The sequence below is a fragment of the Notechis scutatus genome, chromosome 1 (assembly GCF_049901735.1).
Source record: "Notechis scutatus isolate UNSWTSFEM ecotype Mainland chromosome 1, rNotScu1.2, whole genome shotgun sequence".
Taxonomy (NCBI): domain Eukaryota; kingdom Metazoa; phylum Chordata; class Lepidosauria; order Squamata; family Elapidae; genus Notechis; species Notechis scutatus.
The window spans coordinates 8,840,495-8,854,937 of record NC_142009.1 but is presented as its reverse complement, the minus strand read 5'-3'; the positions used below and the strand labels follow the sequence as shown (position 1 = coordinate 8,854,937).

Below are 14,443 nucleotides of genomic sequence, written 5' to 3'. Positions count from 1 at the left end.
AGGGCACAATGGCTCATTGGTTAAAGATGCTGGGTTTGTCAGCTGGAGAGTTGACAGCCCAGGTTTGAGACCCGAGCTCTGAGCAACAGGTTGGGCTCCCGTCACTTGCTCCAGCTCCTGGCTATCTAGCAATTAGAAAACATGTGAGTAGATTAATAGGTACCACTTCAGTGGGAAAGTAACAGCATTCCATGTGCCCCGACATATAATCAGGCTGGCCACATGGAAAATGTTTTCAGACAATGCTGGCTCCCTCAGCCAAGAAACAGAGGTGGACACGACTGACGGGGAAACCTTTACCTTTTTATATTCCTATGACCTGTTTTATACCTATTTTATTCGCTCAGTGTTGAATGTTGTATGTCTATAATTTGTAAGTGCTTCTGACACCAATAAAGAAAGACCTCCAAAGATCCAAACTTACTGGTTCTGAGCCCACCTGTAACCTGCATACCTGGCAATAAAGTTTAATGAATATTTCAAATTCAGCCAGGTTGCCAGTTGGCAGGCAAACGTGAATGACAACTTATTTTTATGTACAAGAAGGCAAGGGGATCTGTTTTGTCCCTGAGCTGAAAAATGCCCAGCAGCATCAAAAAAAAAAGGGAGCTTATCCCTGTGTAGAAAAATACCTAATATCTCCTTCGTGAAATGCTTCTTCACTTGGTATTGTTCACTTGAAATGTTTTAAAACACCGCTTTCTGCACTGGTGTGTGTGTGTGTGTGTGTGCAGGAGATGGAGGGCGGGAAGAGAAATTACCTCTGCAACCTTTGGAGGAACTCCATCTCCGAGAACTTCCCGAATGAAGCATTGTTGGCTCATGTAACACGAGAGTCCGCAGGTCCTCTTGAAGGCATCTTTCAGCCGTTTTAGCTCTACGTCCGTCACTATATTGAACAGAAGAAAAGGGAGAGGGAGGGAGGGAGAGGAATTAGGCACATTTGTTTTAAATAAGGACTCTTTGCACTCCTTAACTCAGGTGGTGTAAAACTCAAGGCCCGCGGGCCAAATCTGGCCCCTGGGGTGCTTAGATCTGGCCCATGGGGCCACCCTGGAAACAGCGAAGGAGTGGCCGGAGGAGCCTCTGCCAGCAAATAAACAGCTCCATTTTCATTGGTAGAGGGTTGCAGGAGGCCGTCGCAACTGAAAATGGAGCTCGTGAGCCTGTTGTCACTGGCAGAGCACTCGGGCCGCCACAGGCGCCCCCGACACGAGTGACGTCAAGCTGGCCACGCCTCCCGCCTGCCAGAGGTCAAACACAATCCCAAAGCGGCCCTCAATGAAATCGCGTTTGACAACCCTGCCACAACTATTCAAAAAGGAAAAAAAAAGAGAGTGAGATTAAGACATCTATAGACCATTTGTCTCATAAGGCAAACTCAACCACATGTCCATCTTAGAGATGGTTTTCTACCTAGGAGGTTGACCACTTTTGAACGTACTGCTGGGTCTTCCTCAAAAGTCTGAATGAAGAGATGCAAGAATAAGCTACAGTAGTCCTTGACGTACAATGATTCAACTAGAGACCGTTCAAAGTTACAATAGCACTTATATAAGGTCAGTCCCTGCACTTATGACCGTTGTAGCATCCCCACCGTCACAGGATCAAAATTTGGGTGCTTGGCAACTGGCATGCATTTATATATCTATTTATTTATTATTTAATATATAAAATACAAAGAAAAATAGAAATAGGAAATTAAGGGAAGGAAAAGGAGAGGGGGAAAAGATGATGTGAGGTACAAAGGAAAAAAGAAGAAAAAAAAGGTGTTGACTTCCATTTTTTTTTAGCACAGTACAAGATAAAAACACTTCAGCCTCAACTTTTTGCTTTTACATATTAGCATATAAGTAGAGTTCTAGAGTATTTCTTTTGGTAAGGTGAAAGAATTTGAAAGAATATAGTGAACTTTGTTAATAAAAATGGTGATAGTTCACAAAGATTAATGGGTACAAACAGAAATACAACCTATTTCCATAGCAAGGAAGATAAAGCAGGAATGGTTAGATTGATTATTTTATTTAAAGAGGAGAATATATTTAAGTACATTGTTCACTTAGATATGACTTCTAGATTTTCTGCTTCTGATGAAAAAATATATATGAAATTTTGACTTTGCTTTTGCCAATTAGATAAATTTGTCGTTTTAGAAATGGCAATTGGCATATATTATGCAGCATCCTTTTGTGATTTTTCCCAGCCAGCTTCCAACCCAGCAAACTCAATGGGGGAAATCAGATCTGCTTAATGATGGCATGATTCATTTAACAACTGCAGTGATTTGCTTAACAACCATGGCAAAAAGGTCATGAAATCAGATAGGATTCACTAAACTTGCCTAACAACAAAAATTCTGGCCCCTATTGTGGTCATAAGCTGGGAACTATTTTTTTATTCCCAGCACAATCTTTCACTTCCAATCCAATTCATACATGTACAGTATATTGTGCCTAATGGTCAGCACCTAAAAATTTCTCCTTATACAGCTCTTCTGTTGCAACTCAGCACTTCAAAAACTGACTCAATTCAGAAGTTTGAACCAAGTAGATCCATGATGACAAACCTGTGGCACGCAGAGCCATTTGTGTGGGCACGCAAGCCCCAGCCAAACTTACCTGCACTGCCTCCCAGCTGATTTTCGGTCCATCTGAGGCAGTTTTAGCCCTCCTGGAGGCTTGAGGGAAGCCTCTACAGCCTCGGGAGGCCAAGAAACGGGCCTTCCGGAAAAACCGGAAGTGCCGAAATGGGCCCATTTTCAGCCTCCCGAGGATTCCCTCAAGCCTCCGGGAGGCGAAAACAGACTCAAATGGGACAAAAATCAGCTGGGAGGCGCGCGCATGCGCAGTGCAGGTAAGGTGGCAGGGTGGGGGTGTTGTGCACACATGCACAGGGTGGGCGGGGGTGCATTGCATTGTGGGTGCTGGTGCATGTGCTTTCAGCACACCACAGCAAAAAGGTTTGCCATCACTGGAGTAGATGGACAGAGGAATAAAACAGGATTTTTTTTTTTTTTAAAAAGGCCCAGAATACTCATTTTTCAGTTTCACTGCTAAAATATTTACTGTGTTTTTCTTAGCTCTGTAGGAACTTTGCTATTTGTACTATGATGTGAATCTGAAGTAGGAGAATTCTTGACTGTGAGAAGAATCCTTCTCGATCCCCAATTTTCTTGGATATAAAACACTAATGCTCCCAAACAAACACCTCCTGGACTGCCAACCATTGTTATTATCTTTGCTTATTCACAGAAGGAAAAAAGAGTTGTCACCAAGACGGTTGACAACCATTATCAGCGGCACAAAAGCACAGTGGGACTCAAATTGACAGGGAGGAAACAACAAAATCTAAGAAAGGTAGAACCATCAGCTGAGGCCAGGTGGGTTGCATATGCCCCGTGGTTGATCCTTAGCAAGAAACTGTGATATACTATGCTAATACCTCATTTACATGCCACCTAGAGTCGCTAATGGTGAGAGGGCTGGCATATAAATTTAATAGATAAATCTGAAAAAATGATGCAAGTGGAAGCCTTTGAATCAGAATCAGAATAGAGCTGGAAGTGAGTAGAGTAGAGTAGAGTAGAGTAGAGTAGAGTAGAGTAGAGTAGAGTAGAGTAGAGTAGAGTAGAGTAGAGTAGAGTAGAGTAGAGTAACAGAATTGGAAGGAGGCCCTATACCATTTCAGACCAGTGGCTGTCCAGTCTCTTCTTAGAAACCTCCAGTGATGAAGCACCCATAACTTCTGGTGGCAAGCTGTTCCATGGGTTAATTGTCCTCACTATTAGGAAATTTCTCCTTAATTCCAGGTTGCTTCTCTCCTTGGTTCGTTTCCATCCACTGTTTCTTGTCTTGCCTTCTGCTGCTCCAGAGAATAATTTGACCCCCTCTTCTTTGTGGCAGCCCCTCAAATACTGGAATCCTGCTATCATGTCCCCCCGTGACAAACCACTGTCAATCAAAGATGGAGTCTTTGCCATACATCAGCCAATCAAGTTCTCCTGAAATATCTCCAAATGTCTTTGCTCAGCACTGGGAGACCTAAATTAGCATACAGATAGTCTTCGACTTACAACAGTTCATTTAGCGGCACTTCAAAGTTACAACGGCACTGAAAAAAGCGACATAACAATTTTTCATGACAACCTTTGCAGCATCCCCATGATCATTTGATCAAAATCCAGAGGCTTGGTTCATACTTATGACCGTTGCAGCATACCACGGGATTGTGTGACCATTTTTCGCAATCTTCTGATAAGCCAAGTCAATGGGGAAGCTAGGTTCACTTTAACAACCAGGTGACTAACTTATCAACTGTAGTGATTCACTTAACAACTGTGGCAAGAAAGGCCATAAAAAGGGGCAAGACTCATTGAACCAATTCTCACTTAACAACAGAAATTTGGGGCTCAATTGGGGGGTCGTACATCAAGGACTACCTGTAGAGGTAGACTCTTGACTTACAACCGTCTGAAGTTACAATGGCACTGAAAAAAAATGACGTATAACCAGTCCTCGCATCCCTACAGTCAGGTGATCAAAATTGAGGCACTTGGAAGCCAGCATGTTATCATTCATTTATTTATTCCACAAAAATATACAGCTGCCCAACTCACATATTTATGATGGGCGCAGTGTCCCAGGTTCATACGATCCCTGTTTTCAACCTTCCCAGTTGGCTTCTGGCAAGCCAAATCAATGGAGAAAGTCGGAATTCGCTTAATGACTGCACAATTCGCTTAACAACCACAGCGATTCACTTAACAACTGTGGCAAAAAACAGTTGTAAAATGGGGTGCAATTCATTTAACCAGCTACCTTGCTCAGCAACAAAAAATAATCTGGCCTCAGTTTTGGCTACTAGTCAAGGACTACCTGTAATAATATTGAAATTAATTTAATAAAAATTGAATTAGCTGCAGTTAAATATTATTTCCTCTAAGTGTATTTAATATTTTATTGTCTCATTGATTTTTCCTGAGACGTGCACGATTGGCTTCTTTTGATTTCAGCCACTTTCTCACTTTCTCTCTAAGAGCTCATTTAAAAAATATCAGGAGGGTATTTTTAAAATACATGTCAGGAGAAATAGCAGTAAGTGCCTTAGAATCAGCAAAATCAGAATCAGAATAGAGCTGAAAGGGACCTTGGAGGTCTTCTAGTCCAGCCCCCTGCTTAAGCAGAAGACCCTACACCATTTCAGACAAGTAACTAGTCTCTTCTTGAAAGCCTCCAGGGATGAAGCACCCACAACTTCTGGAGGCAAGCTGTTCCACTGGTTAATTGTCCCCACTGTGAGGAAGTTTCTCTCCTTAATTCCATGTTGTTTCTCTCCTTGATGAGTTTCCATCCATTGTTTCTTGTCCTGCCTTCGGGTGCTTTGGAGAATTAATTGCGCTGAAGACTTATATATCACTTCACGGTGCTTTGCAGCCCTCTGCAAACGGTTTACAGAGTCAGCATCTTGCCAACAAGATTTTACCGACGTCAGAAGGACGGAAAGCTGAGTCAACCTTGAGCTGGCCAGAATCGAATTCCTGGTGTGAGCAGTGAGTTAACCCATCCATTGTTAGTTAGCTTAGTTAGTGAGTTAGTTTCCATCCATTGTTTCTTGCCTTGCCTTCTGGTGCTTTGGGAAATTGACCTCCCCTCCTCCTCTTTGTGGCAGGCCGTCAAGGACTGGAACACCGCCCTCATGTCCCCTCCAGTCCTTCTTTTCTCTAGAGCAGGGGTCTCCAACCTTGGCAACTTTAAGACTAGCGCACTTCAACTCCCAGAGTTCCTCAGCCAGCAAAGCTGCCAAGGTTGGAGACCCCTGCTCTAGACTAGCCAAACCCAAATCCAGCAGCTACTGTCTAGCCTCAGACATAACTTATGAAAATGATATGCAGCCTGGGGCTAGTTCCTAAACTTAAAACATGCAGTCAGCTGTTTCTCTTCCAACTCATTCGCATCCGTGTGATGTGGCCTTTCAATGTGGAATGAGCTGCCCAGCCTTTAGCGACGGAGATGGATGAGGGATAGACGCCTTTCCCAGAAGGAGGCTCTTACATAGAATTAAATATTGAAGCTTCATAAATATTGTGGAAGGGAGGAAATAGCTAGTGTTATTTAGCAGATTCTTGAAAAGCAAGCAGCATCAAGAGCGGCATTTCTGAAGCTGGCCAACTTTAAAGAGGTTGGACTTCAACTCCCAGAATTCCCCAGGGCTCTTGAAATTAATTTACTGATTGACCTTTTGATTCGGACTCGCAGCAAGGCTAACCGTTAAAAAGGAGCTAAACAATACAGGTACTCCTCGACTTAGACGGGACTGTTCCAAGTTGCAAGCATGCTGAAAAAGGTGGCTTATGATCATCTTTCACACTTATGACCGTTGCAACATCCCCATGGTCACCTGATCAAAATCCGGACCCTGGGCAATTGACTCACAGTCATGACGGCTGCGGTGTCCCTGGGGTCATGTGATCTCCTTTTTTGCAACCTTCTGACCAGCCAAGTCAATGGGGAAGCCAGGTTCGCTTAACAACCGTGTGACTCAGAGGTGGGTATTCAGCAGGTTCTGATCAGTTCTGGAGAACCGGTAATGGAAATTTTGAGTAATTCGGAGAACCGGCAAATCCCGCCTCTGACTGGCCCCGCCCCCATCTCTTCTCCACCTCCCATTGAGTCCCAGCTGATTGGCTGGGTCTTCTTTGGTTGCCCTGCACAGGAGAACAGAGCTGGAAAGCAGGTTAGTGGGGTGGGGAGGGAATGGGGATTTTGCAGTATCCTTCCCCTGCCACGCCCACCAAGCCACACCCACCAAGCCACACCACGTCCACCAAACCACACCTACAGAACTGGTAGTAAAAAAAATTTGAATCCCACCACTGGTGTGGACTAATTTAACAACTGCAGCGATTCATTTAACAAACGTGGCAAGGAAAGTTGTAAAATGGGGGCAAAACTCACTTAACAAACATCTCACTTAGCAACATAAATTCTGGGCTCAATTGCTATTGTAGATTGAGGGCTACTTGTAGAGCCATCTGATTTTTTTTCCCCTACACCTTTTTCAGTGACATGTATTTCTCCTTCTTCAATTCACACTTCTTTGCTGTCTTATTTTTGGAATTATTTCTGCCCTTAGATTAGCTATTGCTCTTTCCCTTCTTCCTACCATCCACCACCCAGTAAGCCTGAGAGGTCGGTACATCCCTCTAAATGTTCAAGGAAATGGCATTTCAGACCTTGAAGTTCATATACAGGCAGTCCTCTGACATACAACCATTTGTTAGTGATCGTTAGAAATTACAAAGCCACCGAAAAAAGTGACTGATGACCGTTTTTCACACTTAGGACCTCTCTGCAGCCTCCCTGTGAATTCAGACCCTTGGCAACTGGCTCATATTTATGACGGTTGCCGTGACCCGGGGTCATGTGATCCCCTTTTGTGACGCCCTGACAAGCCAACTCCGGGGGGGAAGCCAGATTCGCTTAACGACCCTGTTACGTTGTTAACTGCAGTGATTCACTCTAACAAACTGTTGGCGAGAAAGGTCATAAAATGGGGCTTAAACCTCATTTAAACAATCGTCTCCCTTAGCAACAGATATTTTGGGCTGAAGGCTGGTCATAAGATGAGGACTACTTGCACCCCAGTCTGGTTTCTGAAGGACAGACTGCGAACAGAATGAAAGGGTACCAACTCCTGAGGGGAAAATTCTCACCGGTTACAAGGACCGATGGTGTAGATGAAGCCTTCGGGATAAATTTGATCCTTTTCCCAGAAGGCCAACTGCACTAACATCTGAATGTCTGCACCAATAATAAATATAAATATATTGTGAGTTGAACACCCACAAGGAAAAAAAAAAAACCGAGGTGTTTTTTTTTCTTTTGAGGCACAGCCAAAACCTAGAACGAGATCCTGATTGCCAGCAGCTACATGATTTGCAAATAATTATTTCTCTTTCAGCGCACCATGTGCTGGCACAGATGAAAAAACTCGTAGTTCCAAGCTCTATTTCAGAATGTTAAACAATTTTTTTAAAAAAAATCCTTAACTGAGATGGAGCAGAATTAGACCTTCTTCTCATAATGCCTGCTCCGCTTGTCGGAGATGCCAGGTTTAATCTTCTTAAGATTTACTGTCCTTAATAATTAATGGAATGCATACTGCTACGGCCATTTTCCGGCTTGCAATCCCAGCAATAATAAAAACTGCCATGTCTTGGGCCATAAAGACTTTACAAATTATCTATACCCCCTGCCTCAAAATGAAAAGAGAGGGGGAAGGAGAGAGAGAGAGAGAGGGAGGGAGGGAGGGAGGAACGAAATTCTACAGCAGCGGTTAACTGCAGGGAGAGCACAAATATTATCTTTTTGAACAACAAACCTGGTTTTGTTCTGTTCGTAAAAGCACCCGAGACTTAAATGAAAGAAGCAACTACCCTTGGTCTGGAGATCGTGGGCATGTGACTTTCTCATTCCTAGTGGTCTCTTTCTTGGGGCTTACCAGGTAGTCCTCAACTTACAATGGTTTGTTTAGTGACCGTTTGAAGTTACGTCACTAAAAAAAAGGGACTTAGGACCATTTTTCACACGTACGGCCGTTGCAGCATCTCCAGGGTCACATGGTCAAAATTCATATTTATGACGGGTGCAGAGTCCCCGGATCACGCGTTCACTTTTTGACAAACAAAGTCAATGGGGAAGCCAGATTCACTTCAGCAACTTGGTGACTGGCTTAACAACTGCAGTGATTCACTTAACAACTGTGGCAAGAAAGGTCGCTGCTGACCCGAGGCTGGTATTCCAGAGCTACATCTTGTGACCCTTCTCGTCTTGGGATCTTTCTGATGATGTTACCTAGTTGGGTAATGAAACGTCTGCGAGAAAGCCAGCCAGTTCTGAGAGCACCAAGGACACCCCCCACCCCCGTTTCAACCCTACAAAATGTTCTTTTCTTCCTGAATTTGTCCTCCTTGTTTTTCCGTTAGGAAAAACAGCTTTGGAGACATTGCTTCCAACAAGGAGGAAAACATCTAGATTTAAGAGTGTTTGATACAAAGCAGCTTTCAAATGCAGGTGTTTGATCACAGTAGGACTGATTCATTGGCAAATTAAAAAAAAACCTTCCTGGCATGCAAATCCCTTATTAGGAAAAAAAAACACATTTTCATTGTACATGATTGCTTAGGAGTGGGAGCCATTATAGCAAATGTTTTAGTAGCTTTCTTTAGTAGATAGATAGGAACCAAGAAATTACATCCAGAGAAGCCTGCAAATGCCAGCTGAAATGGTTTTGTTTCGGCGTTGACACATTCACTTGAAATATTCCCAATTTACAAGGACACCTCAGCCCTAAAGGAAGATAGGGGGAAAAAAAACCCATAAACACAATTGAAAACCTCGTACGGCCCGCAGCTCTTTTGGCATAACAAGTTGCCAATTCTAAAGACAGAGGTATAAAGGTTTCCCTTAACTTGTCGTGTCTGACTCCAGGGTGGCAATGCTCATCTCCATTTCTTAGCCAGGACAGCCAGAGTTTTCCGAAGACATTTCTATGCTGATGTGGCTAGTGTCAACCCTAAAGCTGACCTGACCGGAGCCATATGAAAGCTTCAGTGTTGCCACACTGGAGTTGAAGGAAAGGGAGGGCGGATTAGAGATAGTGTCAGGATTCCAGCAATCGCCCTAATAAAATCATGATTCTCGAGCCAAACTTCAAAAGATTCATTAGAGGAGACATACTGGCACTGCTGTCGGCCTCCATGTTCAACTACACCCGCCAGTAATAAAAGACGTTAATCGCGGATCCCTCCCATCAGCAGTGAAGTGGATTCCCAATGAAGCTGCCTCGCACTGCTACCTGGGAGTGGGAGGCTGAATAGGAATTCCCACATGATGTGGCTGCGGCGCTCCGATTTATGACTCTTTAGTGAGGGGAGGGAGATTTATACATCGAGTGTCAGGGAAATAGAGGAGATCAGTGATAGGGGAGGGCGCAGAGCGTTCTAGGCTATGGTATGGGAGTACAGCTTAAGTAATCAATTAGCCATATTAGGAAACGTTGAATACCTAGTTAATTAGAATAGGGCGGTCTACAGGAGGTAGCTGCGATTAGAGGGGTGGGGTTATGCTATAAAGAGCGCTGGAAGGCAAACGCTCCCAGCGCTAACCTAGATTGGAATTCAAGCCGTTATCGCCGGATGGGATGTGCATTACTTGTACAAATAAATGACTGCATACTTCAATGTTTGCTGGTTTGTATCTTGGGAATACGAACATCTGGAAGACCAGCTAACAACTGCCCTGGATGAAACCAAGTCCGGCGTATGTAATTTACAGTCCCTGTGACCCTGTTTCCCCCCTGGGTGTCTCATAAACCAGATTCTCCAATTGAGCCCATTTACGGGCTGGGTGTCATCATTAAATATATTCGTGGACAAAAGCTCTGGTATTTTAGTTACAATCTTTCAAAGATAAGAGTTGGAATGTACTTTTGCTTCCAAACTGCTGCACTGCTCTTCCAGATTTCCTTCCTCCCCCCCTCCCCTTTTTTTTATGGCAACTACTAAAACAGGCATAGGAATGTTTTATGAGTTGACAGGTAGAGGGATTTGTGTAGCCAAAACAAAATACTTTCTCTTGAGAACCAAGGACATTCTCACACCTGGACTGTAGAAAAAGGAGGGAGGTCTCCAGACGACTAGACAGCGTTTGGATTGGACCATGTGACTGATTGTTTGGGGTTTGAGGAAAAACATTCTCTTCTAATTGGGTGAAAACCGCGGGAACCTTTAGAGTCGGTTTTCACCAGATCTGTGCCAATATGATATATCTAGTAAAGTGATATATCAAATGATATATCTATTCTTTGAAGAACCTACCTGCCTCGGAGTTTTGCTTGCTGTGGATCTATTACTTGGAACCCTGTAAGTCCAGGTAGTCCTTGACTTACAACAGTTCATTTAGTGACCGTTCAAAGTTACATCATCACTGAAAAAAGTGACTTACGACACTAACACCTGGCAGCATCCCCTGGTCGTGTGATTTACATTTGGATGCTTGACAATTGACTCACATTTATGATGATTGCAGGGTCATATGATCATATGATCCTCTTTTGGTGACCTCCTGACAAGCAAAGTCAATGGGGAAACCAGATTCACTTTCACAACCGCAGTGATTCATTTAGCAAATGTGGCAAGAAAAGTCGTAAAATGGGGCAAAACTCACTGAACAAATTTCTCACTTAACAATGGAAATTTTGGACTCAATTGTGGTCATAAGTTGAGGACTACCTGTACACCGAGCACATGGACCACTGTTACCTTCTCACCGAAGTGGTACCTATTTATCTACTTCCATTTGCATGCTTTTTGAATTGCTAGGTGGGCAGGGGCTAAGGTGGGGACCGGTGCTCACCTCGTCACGCGGGTCTCGGATCTCAAACCCAGGCTGTCAGCCTGTAAGTGCTATGCCAATTCTCGCTGTGACCCATCCTGGGGATACCTCACCCACAAGTGAGATACACATACCTTCTGACAAGCGAAGTCAAGAAGGAAGCCAGATTCACTTAACATCCGTGCTACTAACTTAACAATTGCAGTGAGCCATATCACAATTGTGGCAAGAAAAGTGGTACAATAGGGCAAAACTCACTTAACTGTCTTGTTTAACAACAGAAATTTTGGGCTCGGTTGTGGCCGCAAGTCGAGAACTATCTGTATTGTACTGCATTGGCACATATCTCTGTGAGGAGGTATGTGAGGAGCCTCTGTGGTTCAGTGGTTAGAGTGCAGTACTGCAAGTTACTTCTGCAGCCAGCTACCTACTATTTGGCAGTTCAAATCCCACCAGGCTCAAGGTTGACTCAGCCTTCCATCCTTCCGAGGTGGGTAAAATGAGGACCCAGATTGTTGGGGGCAATAATGCTGATTCTGTAAACCGCTTAGAGAGGGCTAGAAAGCACGATAAAGCAGTATATAAGTCTAAGTTGCTATTGCTATACCTGGAAGAGTGGTCCAGCCCTAATTTTTCCCTAAGCTGCATTCTCCAAACAGCCACTCTCCCCTCCTTCCCCCCCGCCCTTTTCAAATCCACAAAGCTGGCCTGATTTAGAAAGTATGCAAAGAATGAAGACGGGGAAATGGACTTGTTCAAACCAACTTACGAGATTGCTAAGTGAATCAGGCTTCCCTCCATTGACTTTGCATGTCAGATTGCTGCAAAAGGGATCGCATGACCCCGGGACACTGCAACCATCATAAATACATGCCAGTTGCCAAGCACCCCAATTTTGATTGCATGACCATGGGGATGCTGCATTGGTCACAAACGTGAAAAGTTAGCGCTTTTTCGGTGCTGTTGTAACTTCAAAGGATCATGAAATGGCTGTAAGTCGAGGACTACCACCTGCACCTTCAAGGCCTTGGGAGTTAACACAAAAAAATCAATGCCTGCCCAGTTTTACGGAACAGGTTTCGGCTTAAAGCCGCAGAGGCCCTGAACCTGCATGATTAGGAGCTAAAGGATTGTCCTGGGATAACGAACTTGGCATGCTAAACTCTTATCTGCATAGTGTCCAATCATACTTGCATCTAGCCCAAGGTTGATCAACCTCAGCCATTTTAAAAGGTGTGGACTTCAACTCCCAGAAATCCCCAGCAAGCATGATGACCCGGGTTGAAAAATTATTGATCTGATCTCTTCTGCTCAATTTCATAAAGGGCCTCTTGAGAAGCTGTCTCACCTTCCTCGGCTTACAACATTTAACTTTTCCCAGAGCTAATCCTCTGGGAAAAATCCTTTGCCACTTAAGATATTTCCCCAAACTCATTTGGCTAGCAGTGATAGGAATCTGAGGGTAATATATTCAACAATGTATAATGAAAAGCAAAACATAGAAACCATAGAGTGATCTTGATGCAATGAAGGCCCTGAGAATATAGTATAAGCTTCAATATCTAATTGGTAAATTCTACTTTTGCTGGGCTGCTAAGAATCAAACCAGGCTGGAAGCCAGGAGACTCTGAGTTCTAGCCCTGCCTTAGGCATGAAAGCTGCTTGGGTGATTCTGGGCCAATCACTAGGAGTAGAGTAAGTTCCAGTACCGCTTTAGACATGAAAGCCATCTGGGTGCCTTTGAGCCAGTCATTCAATCTCAGCCCAACCCACCTCACAGGATTGTTGTGGGAAAATAGGAGGAGGAAAGAGTATTAGCTATGTTTGAGTTATTTATAATGTAAGAAAGATGTAATAAAATGTTAATAAAAAAAAACAAAATAAAACAGAACAGAACAATACAATACAATAGCATTTCCAACAAGCACCAGGTACAGAGCTGAATTTAGGATGCTAAATTCTACGACCTAAGAATCTTCCTTCTGTGTTACTGTGTTTCCCCGAAAATAAGACCCTGTCTTATATATATTTTTTCCACCAAAAAAGGCACCAGATTTTATTTTCGGGGGATGTCATCCACTGACTAACCTCACTTGCGCATGTCACCCCTGGCCTCCTTTTCGCTGTCAGAGGCCTTCAGGAACTTTTTCTGCAGCTGGCAAGGTTTTCCTGAAGGCCTCTGCAGCCGATAACAGAGCTCTGGATCGATCCGGACCTTTGTTATCAGCTACAGGGGCCTTCAGGAAAGCCTTGCCAGCCTTGCCGGCTACAGAAAAAATAGGATGGTGAGGCAGGTGTCGGGGTGTGCAAAGACTGGCTACAACTGTCCAAAGGTAAGTAGTAGGGCAGCTCCACACACACACCATCCCCACCCTAGCTTAATTTTTACCCTGTGCATTCTGGAGAGGGCAGGATCTTAATTAGGGCTCATTTTGGGGGGTAGGTCTTATATTGGGCGCATGTGTAAAAATCAAGCTAGGACTTATTTTCTGGGTAGTACCGCTTTATAAATCCTTAGTAAGACCACACTGGAATACTGCATACAGTTTTGGTCCCCACACTACAAAAAAGTTGTTAAAGCTTTAGAAAAAGTGCAAAGAAGAGCATCTAAGATGATTAAGGGGCTGATGACTAAAGAGGCTGGTGACTAAAACACATGAAGAACGGTTGCAAGAAGTGAATATGGCCAGTGTAGAGAAAAGAAGGACTAGGGGTGCCATGATGGCAGTATTCCAGTCTCTGAGGGGCTGCCCCAAAGAAGAGGGAGTCAAGCTATTTTCCAAAGCACCAGAAGGCAAAACAAGAAGCAATGGATGGAAACTAACCAAGGAGAGAAGCAACCTGGAACTAAGGAGAAATTCCCTGACAACGAGAACAATTAACCAGTGGAACGACTTGCCTCCAGACCTTGTGAATGCTCCAACATTGGAGGCTTTTAAGAAGAGACTGGACAAGCCATCTATTGCTTGAGCAAGGGGTTGGACTAGAAGAGCTCCAAGGGGCCCTATTCTGATTCTGAAATTCCTCTGTGTCTTTTTGAAAGCTGTATT

The 14,443-nt window shown here is 43.9% G+C and overlaps 1 protein-coding gene across 6 annotated transcripts in view; it reads right to left on the bottom strand.

Moving 5' to 3' along the window:
• The window catches only part of USP32 (ubiquitin specific peptidase 32), a 209,095-nt gene that overhangs the window by 139,080 nt on the left and 55,572 nt on the right, over positions 1–14,443 (bottom strand). For all 6 annotated transcript variants that reach the window (XM_026682756.2, XM_026682757.2, XM_026682758.2 and 3 more), the window contains exon 2: positions 762–889. In XM_026682756.2, coding sequence (XP_026538541.2) covers positions 762–889 — 128 coding nt within the window. The remainder of the gene's footprint in view (positions 1–761; positions 890–14,443) is intronic.